This window comes from Chrysochloris asiatica, unplaced genomic scaffold, assembly GCF_000296735.1.
Source record: "Chrysochloris asiatica unplaced genomic scaffold, ChrAsi1.0 scaffold00117, whole genome shotgun sequence".
In the NCBI taxonomy this organism is placed as follows: Eukaryota; Metazoa; Chordata; class Mammalia; order Afrosoricida; family Chrysochloridae; genus Chrysochloris; species Chrysochloris asiatica.
Genome location: NW_006408635.1, coordinates 3,020,883 through 3,036,349, shown reverse-complemented (window position 1 = coordinate 3,036,349; position 15,467 = coordinate 3,020,883). Strand labels below are relative to the sequence as shown.

Below are 15,467 nucleotides of genomic sequence, written 5' to 3'. Positions count from 1 at the left end.
CATTCATTTCTCTAATCTGCCTGTCCCTGCAAAATTGGAACCCCCAGACTCTTTTCTGTCTACAGAAAAGAGAACCTCTTAGTTTCTTAAAATAAATGTTTTGTACTAATAAAAGTATTTCAGTAATTTTAAGACAAAAAGTATCTTTTGCTCTGCAAATTCACAATTAAAAATATTTCCATGGTGGAATAGAACTTTTGTTTCTTAACATTTCTCAAGCTGGCCTATGTAGGCCCCTGAAAACCTGTTGTATTCCTGGGATCCACAGTAATTGTTTATTCAGCTAGTCAGCACATTACTCAAGTTTGAGAAATTCTGAGCTCTTTGATCCAGAAAACCAAACCCAGTGCCCTTGAGGTGATGTGTCTCACAGCAAGCCTGTCACGGAGTAGAACTAGCTCAGAGGGGGCCCGAGATTGGAGCTCTTATGGTGGCTGACTGCCCCGGCTCTGTCTCCAGTGTTAAATTACTGAATAAGCAAGGTACGCCAGGGCTGTGTTTACTTACTAATCTATAGTTAACAATTGTTCATTTTTTACCACATCAAAGCCTCTGCCTCCAGGTTTGGCTGATGTCTGTCTCTCTCCCAACCTCATAGCAGCTTCCTACAGCATCAAAGGGATGGAAAACTTAAGTAAGCAAGGTATTTATGATGAAACCCAGGTGGAATTGTTCCCTACACATTAGTAACTAAGCACATGTAAGCCCATGCTTACATTGCTTATTGGGTAATCCGCCTATGGAATGACAGGTGGGTTCGAACCCCTGACCTTTCAGTTAGCCAAGTTCTGACCACTGAGTCATCAGTGCTCCTTTAATCCCTCAGAATTCTGTTAACTTGAACAAATGGTTGCTATGGGCCTCTTGCAGAGTCCCAGTATAGTGCTGTGGATTAATGCAGTGGACTGCAAAGTTGGTTTGAACCACAAGGTCGGTGGTTCAGGCTCATCAGCTGCTCCTCAGAAACCCTATACAGGGTCACTATGGGTCAGAACCAACTCGATGGCACTTCACAACAACAGCATGGGCCTCTTGCAGGGGAAAGATGAGACTGTCCATTCCTGTAGAGATTTACAGTTGCAGAAACTCTTTAGAGGGTCGCCAGGAATTGGAATTGACCCAATGGCAGTGCGTTTGGTTTTGGGGGGTTATGGACCTCTTAATCCAACATTCCTGCTGAGGAACAGACAGGCTTTCAGGCTAACTATTCCTCCCATCTCTGACCTAGTAGAAAGACACTCAGATACAAGGATTGTTGCAGCTGCTGTTGTGTTTGGTGTTGGTAATCCACAAGGCTCTTAGACTGTTAGAGGGAGCGCACTGGAGAAAGCAGGCCTGTGGTTAGTGGACCCTAGCTGCTGGACTCCTAGCACTGTGATTATGAGAACTCCCTTAGAGGTCTACGTGTGACTGGGGCAGAGAAGCCACATTTGGAGGATTGCTGTAAGGAACAGAAAGAATCAACTCAAGTGTCTGATAAGAGGTTCTGGCACATGGACATGGAGGCGGGCAGTGAAAGGGGAAATAATAGATGTGGACTCAGGTCTTGTGTCTTGACGTGGTGGTTGTGTTCTGTGGAGTTGCTTCCATCCCCTGGTGACCGTTCAGGGTTTCTGAGGCTGGAAGTCTTTACGGGAGCAGAAAGCCTCATCTTTCTCCCAAAGAGTGGCTGGTACATTCAAACTGCTGACCCTGCGGTTAGCAACCCAACTCATAACCCACTACGCTAATAGGGTCTGGCATGGTACTACAATGGATTATAACTTGTAAAACATACAGAATTAATAGCTGATTTTATCTGTTACGAAGCATAGCACATGGGCTGATTTACTTCCAAACATGGTAACAGATTGAAAGTATATAGAGAAAGTCAATACTATTTTGGATAATTTAATGATGAGGCCCCCATGCTGTGTTATTATTAAATACTGGGCACTGGGGACACAGTGCCTGACTTCCAGCCACACTTCCCCATAGCTTCTGAGCTGCAGCCACTGTCTGAAGTAGTCTTGAGCCTAAGGGGCGGTTCCACATCACAACTAGCCATTGCTCATGCCTTTGCGGTTTTTGAAACTTAATGTGGAGGATGTTGTTTTTGTTGTCTACTAGCCCCCTGAGATCCATTTGGACAGAAGGTCAAATGATTCATCTTCTCTGTGTAACTCATGTTCTCTTCTGGGTAGGCCTTCAGAGACTGGGAGGAGTGTGTGAATGTGATGTACTGGGGAACTCTAAGAAGCAGGGGAGAGAGGGAGCTGCTCCACCAGGAGACTGCCCGAGGGGGGATAGGAGGTGGGGAGGGGTGCTCTGGAGCTCAGAGGGCTTCACAGAGCTTCCTTACCTGGGGCAGTGTGCTGACCTGTCAGTCTGCCCTGTGCCCACCAGTCTTTGGCACCACCTCCCAATAAGACCACTCACTCCAGGTGCATAGCAGAGGCCTCCGAATGTGTGTTAGCCCAGGTACTCCAGGTGTGCTGCTGCATGTGTGTTAGCCGAGGTGCTCTAGGGTGTTAGCTGAAGCAACTCTAGGTATAGGGGCCATTAGCTGGGGGCTGGCTGCATTGACCAGTGGGAGGAGCTTGGACAAGGCACCATCCATCATACCTTATATGCAGTGGTCTTTATAGCTAATGTGGCCCTCCTTGCCTTGGTTGCTGGAAAGTTCTGAACTAAGCACCCTATTTAACTACTTCAGTGTCCTACAACCAGGATTACATAAGAGCATGTTTCTTCTCTCTTCCTTGTCTCTGTAACTCTAACCTTTCACTGTAATTAGTGGGTTTATACTTAACAGACCTATAGTTTTACTGTCGGTTGTCTCCAGTCCTTTATGAAAATGCATGGACCTAAAATAAAAATAAGTATGTAAACTAAAACTCCTAATTGTGAAGTATCAGACTCACCTCCTTGAACAGAGAGAACTATTTACTACTCCGTTATAATTTAATGTCAGTCGAACCTGACTCGACTCTGCGCATTTAACAACAAGAACAATGTTCATCATAATAGCTCAAGAATATAATACGTAGTAAGTGTGAAGGCAGGGAGGGAAGAAACAGCATTTCCTATGTCAGGTGACGCTTTTGTATACAGATAAAGGGTAAATAGAATGAACAACAACAACAACACTGTTATTGGAGGCAATAAAGGTGTCTACTGCAGGGTTCTGCAAAATTGCAGGCTCTGACAGAAATCCTCAGAAGTCAATAACGCTCGTCTATGTTAAAGTCACATAACCCGAAATGGAGGGATGAAAGAAATGCCGTGAGAGAAGTCCTAAGTGCATGTTCCAGATGGACCTGAATTCTGTCTGCCCTGGGCCTGCTCTTCCCTACATAGGTAGATCCTGGAGATACTGTGGGTTTGGTCACACGATCGTTTGGTTTCCCAGTACAGATGAAAGCTTTGTTGGCCCTGTTCCTCTGCCTCTTAGTGTACAGTTAAGTGTACAGTATTGTTAAGTACCGTTGAGTCGATTCTGACCCATAGCGACCCTGTATAGGGTTTCCAAGTAGCAGCTGGTGAGCTTGAACCACCAACCTTGCAGTTGAAACGATTTTGCAGTCTGACGCATTACCCCACAGTGCCAAGTGTACAGTAGCATTATGAGAAGTTGTAGACGTTGTGAGAATCGCCAAAAGAGGCTACAGACACCGTGAGCACTTGCTCGAAGCAGGCTCGCCCTGTAAAGCACAATACAGTGAGGTGCAGGAAGGCGCTGTGCCCGTGTATTCAGTCTGCTCTTAATGGTGCCTAAGCCTGGAGGTCACCTTAACGTCCCCTGCTCCGTGCCTGTACCTGAAGCTATTCACTAGTCATGTCCTGGTGTAGCACTGTAGGGTAAACACTAGACTGCAGGGTCGGTGGTTCAAACTCACCAGCTGCTCCTCGGAAACCCTACACAGGGTCCCTGTGAGTCAGAACGGATCCAACAGTATTTAACGATAAGAAGTCGCTAGTCACTAACTCCTGACATCAGCTGCTTTTCTATCTAGATTTCTTACATCTTACTTCCCCTGCCTTAAAGTCTGTGTCGTCTCTGCCAGAATTACTAGCTGACACCAGTGATTCATACAACTACATACGGGTCTATTCTACAAGTGAAATGAACAACCTGTTCTTTGTGTTTGTGTTGTTGTTAGTCTTTTTGTTGTTTTGGTAACTTTTTAATCAAAGAAAACTGAATGTTTAAGGGTGTTCAGATAGATGAGACCAGCAGGCTTCCTTACCCTCACAGTACTGACATCTTTGTGGGGTCTGCCCTGTGCATTAGAGGAGATTGGGCAGCACGTCTGGCCTCTGCCCCCGAGATACTAGCATCACCCTGCAGCCCCAGTCACGACAACCAGTAACGTCTCCAGACCTGAGTTCCCGTGAAGCCCACTGGGCTAGGTAGCAGTCATACATACTCACACGGTGGCACGTGTGACCTCCTCCCGTCCTGACGGCAGCTGTAAACGTGCTGCTTTTCTCCTCGTTGTCACATGACCGAGGCTTAGAGAGGTCACACAGTGGCCTAGGCAGAACTGGCACCCAGGAGGGTCCCCTTGAATCCCAGGTAGGTAACTGACACCACTCTGCCCCCTCCCCACCCCCAACCCTGCCAGCTCCCAAGAGCAGTCCCTACCTCCTGGCATCATTACGAGGTGTGAATGAGTGGAGACTGCCATCATCACAACCACTTGCAGTGATAAGTTACTGGGAATACAAAGGTGATGGAGACTGGTCCCCCAGCTGGTTGGAGATGATGTAAACCAGTCATTCTGTTCCACAGAGCACTCTGGGGAGTCAGGGCTCAGCTCACATTTGAGCCCTAACGGGTGCGTAGGTCTTGGCCAGGCAGGGAGGTTGGCCTGGGAGACTGCAGGTGAAGGAGTGCAGTGAGGGGCCCACCCAGGGAGGGGCGGAAGCACTACACACCTTTCCAGCACACTGTTTCCAGTCTGGGTAAGATGGCACCGTTGTTTTATAGGAAAGAGACTTGAAACCATTCCTGTATCTCCTTACTGCCATCAGTGGATTCTGACTGACAGTGGCCCTGCACAGGGTTTCCGAGGCTGTACGTCTTCATGGGAGCAGAAAGCCTCATCTTTCTCCTGCGAAGCAGCTGGTCGATTTGAACTGCCACCAGGTGTGGTAGTTTAGGATCAGCACTGGACTGCTAAGCACAAGGTCAGCAGTTCAGTCAGCGAGCCACTACGTGGGAGAAAGATGAGGCTTTCTCCCATAAAGACTTAACCATCCTCAGAAACCCCTGGACAGGCTCACGATGAGTTGGCATCGACTAAGTGGCAATGAGCTGAGTATCTACTTAGGAAAATATTCTAACACTATAAATGAGAGTCCTGCTCTGCGGCTATAGGACAAGCACGAACTGCTAACAGCAAGGTCTGTGCTTCAGACCCACCAGTAGCTCCTCAGAAACCCTATACAGGGTCACTTTGAGTTGGACACAACAGCAAATGAAAACGAGCTTTTGTATTATATAAAATAGATGCACCCCTCATCACATACGTGGGGGCTTCAAAAAGTATGTGGAAACATTTCATGATCTCTTAATTTGACTCTTCCATGAACTTTGTAAAGCCCTCTTGTATAAAGTGTTCTTTAATTAAATACAGGACTTGGGGTACATTGACTGCATATGAACCCAGCTGGTAGCAAAGCGCTCCTGTAACAGTATGATTTTCACCAGAATTTCCTTTGATGAGACATTGTTTAGGAAATAACATTTTGGCCACTCAAAAGGAATATATACTTTAACCCATCATTAAAATGTCTGTTTAAATGAGTCCCTTCCTCATTTCCATATACAATAATACTCTGTCATTTCAGCTATTCCCATTACTAGCACTATTGCAGAAGAGATCAATACTCTGCCTAATAAAATTGTTGTTGTTGTTGTTAGGTGCCATCGAGTCGGTACCGACTCATAGCGACCTTATGGACAGCAGAACGAAACACTGCCCGATCCTGGGCCAACCTCACTGCTGTAGCCACACTTGAGTTCTAGTAAAATAGGTATGAAATATTTTGACTTCTGCTCTCTTCAACACAAATGAAAATTAGTTACTCACATAAAACCTAATTCATCCCATTTCTGGAATTGATTGATGTATAAGGCTCTGTTCTCTCTCTGTCTGCCATCCCACTGTGAACAGTGACTGAGCTTCAATCAGTGAATCATTATTAGAAACAGAAGTGTGCAGTGTTTTCTTGTGCTTTGGAAAAGTTCACTTTTATTTTCTTGTGAAAATATTTGTTATGTAGTATATGATAACTAGGTGGTGATGGTGTGCCATGAAGTCGGTTCCAATTTATAGTGGCCCTGTATAGGGTTTCCAAGGCTGTAAATCTTCACGGGAGCAGAAAGCCTCATCTTTCACCTGCAGAACCACTGGTAGTTTTGAACCGCTGACCTTGAGGTTCGCAGCCCAACTCGTAACCACTATGCTACCAGGGCTTAGCTTCTGTTTTTAAAAGCATTCTTTATTGTTTTCACTGTATTTACCCATCATTCTTAAAGGCACTTAACAACAAGGAACTGATTGAAACAGCTGATTTGCAAGAGAATCTCTAAATGACAACTCCAAGTAAACCTTATTATTCAAATACTAATAAATTAGACCTTAAATGAGATGGGAGAAATCCAAAATACTGTAGGATTTAGTTGGTGGGATCCTTGTGCTGAAAGTGGGAGATGGGAGTTCTTGCTTGGTAAAAGCAAACAAGCTTTTATCATCCCTGCTCAGCCTGTACTTGAATCTGGAAAAACCTGGTGATTTCAGTGTCACTTGCTCTGGTAGCATTTACCAGTTTCTTTTCCTTAGTTCTCCCGACTCTTAAGAGTTTAATTGTAATACGAAGGAGCTTCAAAAAGTTCATGGAAAAACTCCATTATCTTTTCATTATTTTTCCTTGACATTTTTTAAAGCCCTGCAAATGTGTTTGGAATTTGTTTTTTTGAAGATGAAAGAAACAGGTTGTAGTCGGTGTCTGTGCTTTGGACACTATCTGATACACTCCTATACTAAGTGGCTTTAAACAAAACTAGTTGCTGCAGTGTTTGCAAACCTGATCACAAAAGCATCTGGCTATTCTCAGGTAGGAGTCCTGGGTGGCGCTGCGGGATAATGCGCTGGATGAACTGCAAGGTCGGTGGTTCAAGGTCACCAGCTGCTCCTCAGAAATCCTATACAGGGTCACTATGAGTCAGAACCCACTCTATGGCGCTTAACAACATCAAATCCTCAATTAACATCAGGGCAAGATACTTTAATATTTTTGACTCTTTAGTCCTTTTATAAATTCCAATCAAGTTCCAATCTGGAAGATGTACCAATAGGTCATCTTCAGAAATAAGAAAAGGGGGAGGTCATTCATCATTTACCTTATTAATACAAAGTTTGTTTCTGTTACAAACGTTTAAGGTGAACACAGCATGGAGACAGTAATGGAAACAAGGAAACCTTACAGGTGTAGTTTTATGATAATACTCAGGATTTGGTAGCATTTTCAACTATCCTGTGGTATTTCAAGTATTTCACATTCTGTAGAGAGAGCTACGCATAGTTTTCTTTCTTTTCATTTATTTTTTCATCTAAAATAAAGTTTCAAATGCCTAGCAGGCACCCCAAAGCTTTTTCCTGAATGCAGTCTGTCATTCTTTACACATAGTCCTTCAGGTGGTATGCTGAGTTTGTCTCCAGCTGGGTGGCCGACATAGTGTTCTGCCACCTGGGCTGGTGGAGCCAAGCTTGTGGCCTCTCTTGTACGTAGGAAGTGCAGAAAATCACACCGGAGACCAACAGCAGCACAGCCGAAATGAATCCCACGTAGACGGCTCCCCCAGGCTCTTGCTTGTTGCTCTCAGGCACCGCCAGGTCCACAAAGTTGGCGATGATCTCCTTGGTGTACCATACCGTGGGGATCAGACCAGAGACCCCTGCCACCTGGAGGCAGACACTAGCTACCAGAGCAGCATGCCTTTTGGTCTTTCTGTCCCCTCCTAGACGAGTGCATGTCATCCCGACTGTGGACGTGCAGGCCCCCAAGGCGGACAGGATGCAGGCCAGCACCATGGCGGCCCGGGCAGCCTGCACATGGCCGGGGAGGGACAGAACGGAGTCCTTGCTGCTACAGCTGAGCACCCCTGTGCTGTACCACGTGCAGTCCAGCCAGAGCCCCTGCAACTGCACTAGGGCTGTGATGATGCCCGAGCCCCTGTCCACGTGCACCAGCCAGTTGGGCAGCAGGGTGGCCGTGAGCACCCCAGACACCCCTGATAAGGCCAGGCCGAAAGCAAAGAGCTGGAGCGCTGCCGAGGCCATGGCGTGGCCTCCTCTGGGTGGGCGCCAAGGTTAGAGACTGCAGGCTGGGGAGAGAAGGCAGAGTTGGGGAGAAGAGTGAGTGAGCACAGGGCCTTATACTGGAGTGCGAGAGCTGAGCACAGAGTCCCCCACAGTGGGCACAGTCCCCGCAGGCTGTGAGAACCAGCAGACATGCCCCACTTCATGCTCCTGGTCACTCAGAGGGGCTGAAGCCGGCATGGCCCTCACCAGGCACCTGGCCTGTTCAGAGAGTAGAAATGAGGAATTCCTGCTATAGATCTGATTAGGAGTCTTAGAAAATAGATTCTCTTTTTCATTACAGTATGGGATAAGGACTGGACTGGTCAGCAGCTCACACCCACCGGGAGCTCTCCGAAACCCTGTGTAGGGTCACTATGAGTTGGAACTGACTCACTGACACACATCCTGGGTTAGTAAGTAGCCCTAGTGGTGCTGTAAGGAGCCCTGGTAGCACAGTGGCTACCCATTGGACTGCTAACCAAAAGGTTAGCAGTTCGAATCTACCAGCCGCTTCACAGGAAAAAGGTGAGGCTTTCTACTGTAAAGATTTACTGTCTCAGAAACCCTACACAGTGTCGCTAGGAGTCGGAACTCGACAGCACACCACCACCACCAGTGGACTGCTAACTGCAAGGTGGGCACACCAACCCTACAGTCACCCCTCTGAAACCCTATACAGGGTCGCTGTGAGTTGGAACCAACTTGTTGGCAGTTAGTGAGTGCATGATAGGTGATTAGGAAGAATAGATTAAACCCCCTCTTTGAAAAATGACCTATAAATAATCTGAGAAAAGCTCTTAAGAATTCAGAAAATTATTCTAACACACAGATATTGATGAAACTCCCACCGTGTGCCAGGCCCATGACCCAGGTGAATTCTCCGCCGAGGAGATGGATCACTGGGTTGATGCTGTCCCTAACAGCCACTTGCAGAGACCTTATCTAAGATAGTGCTTGTTTCACTTCCAGTACAGAGGGAAGTAGTCAGGCCCTGTCTTTGTCTTTGGAGCCACGAGAACCATCAGAATGCTTCCCTAACCCAAATAAAAGCAGCCCCTCTGGGAGAATCAGAGGAGTGCCAGCCATTCTCGACAGTACGTACCAGAAGGAGCCACGTCGTCGGGTAGGTGAAAGGATAGCGTAAGGACTCGAGTGCGTTCTTTTCTGCCTTATTTGAGAGACGGGATGGTTTCTGGAGTGCTACACTCTGGTTGTTTGGCAGCCTTGCTGGTCTAGTGGACTGTCTCTCTCTTGCTTCTAGAATGTTTCTGGAAAGACAGGTGGGCTCTGAATCCAGAACACGTGGGGCAGCCCTGGGCTTACATGGTCTCTTCTTTAAAATGAGGAGTCGGGCCTTTACCACAGGATTAATTAACAGCATGCACCGTAAGGGCTGAGAGCAGGAAGCACTCCTTGCCATTATCTTTTATATTTTTACTTACTTTATATGATGTGACCATTGATAACTAATGACATTTGGTATGATTTTGGTTTGGTTTTGTTCTCTTTTGCTTTTTTTTTTTTGTTTTTTTTACTTACTTTATATGATGTGACCATTGATAACTAATGACATTTGGTATGATTTTGGTTTGGTTTTGTTCTCTTTTGCTTTTTTTTGTTATCAAGTGCTGTGGAGTTTGTTCCAACTCATAACAACCCTGTGTAGGGTTTCCAAGGAGTGACTGGTAAGTTTGAACTGCCGACCTTCGGGTTCAGACTGACCTTACGGTTGATCCAATGCATTATCCTAACAGTGCCACACCAGAACGCCTTAATCCAAAATAGACAGAGTTGATTTTCATAATTGAGATTTAATCTTCGCTGTCATCTTGTCTGTCTTTGTTTGGGGGTTGGGGTTGCCGACAGGAAATCACTCAGGGTCCTCAGTAGCCACACTGGGAGTGGGCAGGGCTTCCTGTCATCCAAGGCTTCCTGGTGAGCTCTTCCCCAGGTAGGCTCCCCACATGCAGCAGATAACACCATTCATTACTTTACCCTGCTCGTACTCAACCAGGACAAAACAAGCCCACCAGGGCTTTATTAGGGCACAAGGCTTAGCTTCAAAGAACTCACATCAGGTGATGTCTGGCTTTTGTCAGGTGTCCAAAGTCAAATCAGTTTATGCCTCTGCTGGAAGTGGAGGCTTTATATAGCCACAACTATTGGTTTTCTAACAAGTTAGACCCTGGACTGTGTGGATTACATTTTCCTACTTTTGCCGTTCATAATCTTAAGAGTCAGGCTTCGCTGTAAGCACTGTATGCTTAGGAAATGCCTGCTTTCATGCCATTTATTTACTTTCTGTTTTCTAAATTTCTTCACATCTCCAGCCCAAGATCGTTTCTAGAAAAAAATTAAGCAGATGTTTACAGTGTTCTAATAACTGTTTTCAAGTTTGGGGTTTGAGCATGTCTGACTCCAACCAGCTTGTTAAATTACTGCCTTCCCAAATTGCTTTCACCTTAGGGATTCTTCAAGAACATTCTGCAGTATTACCTAATGAATTCTTCCTCCCTTCTTTTCTCTCTTTCATTTTCTCTCTCTCTCTTTCTCTTGTTTTCACCTTAGGGATTCTTCAAGAACATTCCTCACCATTCTCTAATGAATTCTTCCTCTCTCTCTCCTTTCTTTCTCTCTCTCTCTCTTTTCTACTTTGGTGTAAAGTAACCTTTAAATGCTCATCAAATTCTACTCAACTTCCCAATTATAACTTTCTTCTTCCCCATTAGCCAGTACGTTTGATAAATCTCAGTATAATTCAGCCTTTCAAATAGCTTATTCGTCATCACTAACAAGTACTGGCAGTGATAAATTACAGACAGCCAAGATCGGATAAACAATCTGACATTGCATTTGGGACGCACAGCACTGATGGTTGAATACTGAGCTTCAAATGCTTTCTGCTGCATAGAGGACGTACCCAGAGAGTTCATTTTCCAAATGAAGACCACTCTTCTGCTCCTTTTGTACAAATACACTGGCATTTTAGCTCTGTGGCTAGGATATCTTTTTATTCTCTCTTCAGTTACAAACATCATACTATTTCTTGGAGAGTAAAGCCATACTTTGTTTAACTGTTTGTGGTGGGGGTGGTAAAGAAATACTGAAAACAAGCAGAAACAAAGAGGGTCTCCTATAAGCACTTTGCTCCTCACAGTACACACAGCAGAGCATGCGAGCATTCCATTCCATTCATGGACTATTTGCCAGCCTGCACTGGATTTCATGAAAATGCAGTCAGAATTTCAGATAAGAATTTCAAGACAAATTTCAAAACTAGTACTAAGAAACAGATATACAACTCATAATTCAAACTAAATAATACTTAAGATCTGTACTTTGTTCTCTAAGCCTTGTGGGAAGTGTCTCATTTTCCATACCTTCTGTCGGTCGTCTTCAAATGAACCCCAATAATGTGTGAGGAAGAACAGCCAGACCCATGTGGCTCATCTGGAGACTTAGTGAAAAAGGTGTCAACAAGGTAACTTGCTCACCTAGACGTCTGAGAGGTAGAAACTGCTGATGGCTCTGGAAGATAAATGCCAGGCTCTCCACCTCCTTTCTTAAGCTGAGCCCAGGGAGAGTTCAGAAAGGAGGGCCAGGGGCGGGGAAGGGAGGGAGTTGCCATTACAACAGAGTTTGTTGACACCCGGAAGCTGAAATGCCTTTATGTCATTATATACAGAGGACGGCTTATTGGGGCACTCACAAAATAGCCTGGCTTTGTTTAATACCTTTTAGACTTAGAGTTATAATTTATTTTTTGATGTTTTATCTCTTGTTGGAAGATACAGTTTATTATTTTATGTCCTCAAATGAAAGATTGCGGTCTGGAATATTAAGTAAACTGTGCTGTCTGCAAATGATAGTTGAGACCATCTTTTTATTGTGCTGCTTTGTTGGCTGGGTCATAACCAGGATTCACAAACTTGTAACTTTCTTCTTTTCAAAATAAACCGTCAGAAGATTGTTGTTGTTGAGGGCCATCAAGTTGGTTCTGACTTATAGCGACCCTGTACAGAGTTTCCGAGGAGCAGCTGGTGGATTTGAACTGTCAACCGTACGGTTCAAACCAACCTTGTGGTCAAGTGCTTATCCTACAGCATCACACCAGGACTCCTTCAGTTTATATAGTTTATAAAAACTTTTTTTTTTAATGAAAATCCAGAAACAATTGTTGATTAGAAACTGATCAGTTAAATCTTCAGGTTGCTTTTGGGGTACCCTGCATTTTCTTCATTGTTCCTTCCTTGGAAAATGTTTCCTGAAGTCTCCCTTACTAAATAGAGCCGTTAGAAAATGTCATGAAGAAATGACACCAAAATGACGCGATGACACATGTCAGAGGAAACATACATTGGACTTTAAACCGTAGGCTGGTGTGATCTATAGTCAATGTGGAGCGTTCTTACTGACCCTCTCTGTTGTTTACATTGTGCTCTAAGGTCGTTCAAGACCCTGTGTGGTTAGCATAAAATAACAGGTACATGGAATGCAGAAGCAGGGTGGCTCCAAATGATAAGCACTGGACTGCGAACCACAAAGTCAGTGAGTGGCTCAAGCCCACCAGCCCCTCTTCAGGAAAAAGTTAAGGCTTTCTGTTCCCGCAAAAGATTTGAAAAGCCTCAGAAACCCTAAACAGGGTCACTATGAGTGGAAACCAACTCTGTGGCACTTAGCAACAACATCAGAGAATGTTGGTTTCAGTCAAACTCCTGTGAGTTTTGCTCAGGGTTCTTTAAAACACTGTCAAGTAGAACTGAACTTAGAACATTTAGCTACAAACCATGAGTAATTGTTCCGACAGAATTCACACGACGCTCCTCTGGATTCTCATTATTTTCTTCCTCAGTAACTGTCATTCTGACCAGTGGCCATCACATCAGTGGAGATTTTCTTCTGCTGCGCTATAGAATAAGTGCTAACCGTAAGGCCGAGTTGAACAGCAAGGTTGGTGGTTCAAACACACCAGCCATTCCTCAGAAACGCTATATAGGGTCATTATAAGTCGAAAGTGACTTGATGGCATTTAACAACAACAAAGAGAAAGAGAAGTCTCGGTATAGCACTGTAGGATAAGCACTGGACTGCTTAACCGCAATGTTGGTGGTTCAAACCCACCAGCCGCTCTAGGAAACCCTATACAGGGTTGCTGTCTCAACTGACTCAACAGCACACAAAAACAACAACAAAGAGGGAGGGCCCTGGCTAATTGCACTAACCATAAGGTTGGTGGTTCAAACCCACCATCCGCTCCCTGAAGCCTTAAACAAGGTTACTATGAGTTGGAACTGACTCGTCAATACACAATAGAGAAAGAAGAAAATGATATGATATGGTTTTTAGTTTTACTGCTGTTAATAGCCAGATCAGATGTTAAATAGTTCTTTAAATGTTCTTTATTACATTTCAGTTACCTGGATTTTTTGATGTTTTGTTTGTTGATTAATTTGTCTTAATGTTTTCTAAGTCTATCATTTAGCAGGATATATAACCTTTTATGGAGTCTTGGTGTGGCGCTGGCCTGCTAACAGCAAGGTCAGCTGTTCAAACCCACCAGCCGCTCCTCACTATGAGTCAGAACCAACACAACAGCACTCAACAACAGCATCACTCTAGTGGCTGTGCTTTGTAGCTAGAGTTCTTTATTTTCAACTTTTTCTTGTGAATTGGGTGAAGATTTACAGAGTAAATCAGTTTTCCATGCATTAATTCGTAAACATTTTGTTCATCTCAGTGAATGCAGTCCCATAATGCAATATTCCTCATCCCACTTCCTCCCTGTGTTTCCTGTTTCCATTCCTCCTTCTTTCCTAACCTTTCTGAACGTTTCCCTTGAGTAAATACTGCCCTATTGATCTCAAATGATTGCGTATTCTAAGGTATGCGTATCTCACTGGTATGGTTGTTCCTTTTGATAGACCTGTCTGTTTTTGGCTGAAAACTGAGCCATGCCTAAAATAGTCATTACCTAACCTGCATTATAATTTGGATACGTGGAGTTACTTTTTAAAAATAATTCTATATATGAAAACTGAGTAGAATTGAATGTGAGTAAATATCTCCAGGAGCCTCGAATCAGGACAGCATCGCTGTATCACAGGAATCCTCCCTTTAGTGTCTTGGCTTGGTCTCTACACCATGGTCTGACGTACAAACAGACATGCGCGGAGATTGATTAATACCTGGTGGTACCAATCTGCTCCCAGCTGAACTTCCCGTGTAATGGTGCCCCCAGGAGAATAAACGGCTTAATACGCATGCTTTCAGGTTAATTCCTGGTGGCACAGTAAGATAAACACTGGACTGCTAACCCTAAAGTCTGAAGTTCAAACTCACCAGCCCACTCTGAGGTTCTGAGAAAGATACGGTTTTCTGTTCCTATAAAGATTATCCTACAAGATGGTGCATTGGGTAGATTGGCAGTGAGGTCAGCAACAACACAGAATACCAGACAAAGCAGGCTCAGGGGATGGTGCTAGAACTCTGAACCACATATAAAGGAATATTTAGAAGCTTGGAAGGCTTACAGCTAGGGCAATTTGTACCAGAATCAAGAAATCCATTGCTTTCTAATTCGAGATGCTCAGCTACTCCCGGAGCCGCCATCTTGGGAGTGACCAAGTGGAGGAAGGATCAAAACAGCCACGAATGCCTGACAGAACCACAGAGATAAAGGTGTGGACATTCATCTTTTGGTATCTGTTCATTTGGTATCTGTCTGAGCACCTCCATACTGGTGACTAGAGGGGATGCCTGAGCGAATGGACACTCCCATCCCCACCCCTGGAGGATTCTACTACGCATGAGCACAGATCTCCTCGAAATTCAAAGTGACAGTTTCCACTTAAAACAAAATGGCCACCACTCATCTGTCACTTTGTCGTACTGTGATGACTTTTGAGTTGCTGTCATGCTAAAAGCTGTGCCATCGGTATTTTAAATAACCAGCAGGGTTACCCATGGTGGACAGGTTTCAGATGAGCTTCCAGACTAAGACAGACTAGGAAAAAGAGTGACAAACTACTTCCAAATGTTTAGTCACTGAAAACCTTATGAATAGCAGAGAAACACTGTCAGATATAGTGCCGGCAAATGAGCCCCTCAGGTTGGAAG

At 44.7% G+C, this 15,467-nt stretch overlaps 2 protein-coding genes across 2 annotated transcripts in view; one reads left to right on the top strand and one right to left on the bottom strand.

Annotated features, from left to right (window-relative positions):
• The window catches only part of TFB1M (transcription factor B1, mitochondrial), a 71,009-nt gene that overhangs the window by 32,475 nt on the left and 23,067 nt on the right, over positions 1–15,467 (top strand). The window lies entirely within an intron of this gene.
• On the bottom strand, positions 7,668–8,330 carry CLDN20 (claudin 20). Its single transcript, XM_006868448.1, has one exon. The coding sequence runs from the start codon at positions 8,328–8,330 to the stop codon at positions 7,668–7,670; it is 663 nt and encodes a 220-aa protein (XP_006868510.1).

Bases quoted from the DNA above. Each gene is read 5' to 3' on its own strand.
- CLDN20 (XM_006868448.1), bottom strand. From the start codon at position 8,330: ATGGCCTCGGCAGCGCTCCAGCTCTTTGCTTTCGGCCTGGCCTTATCA.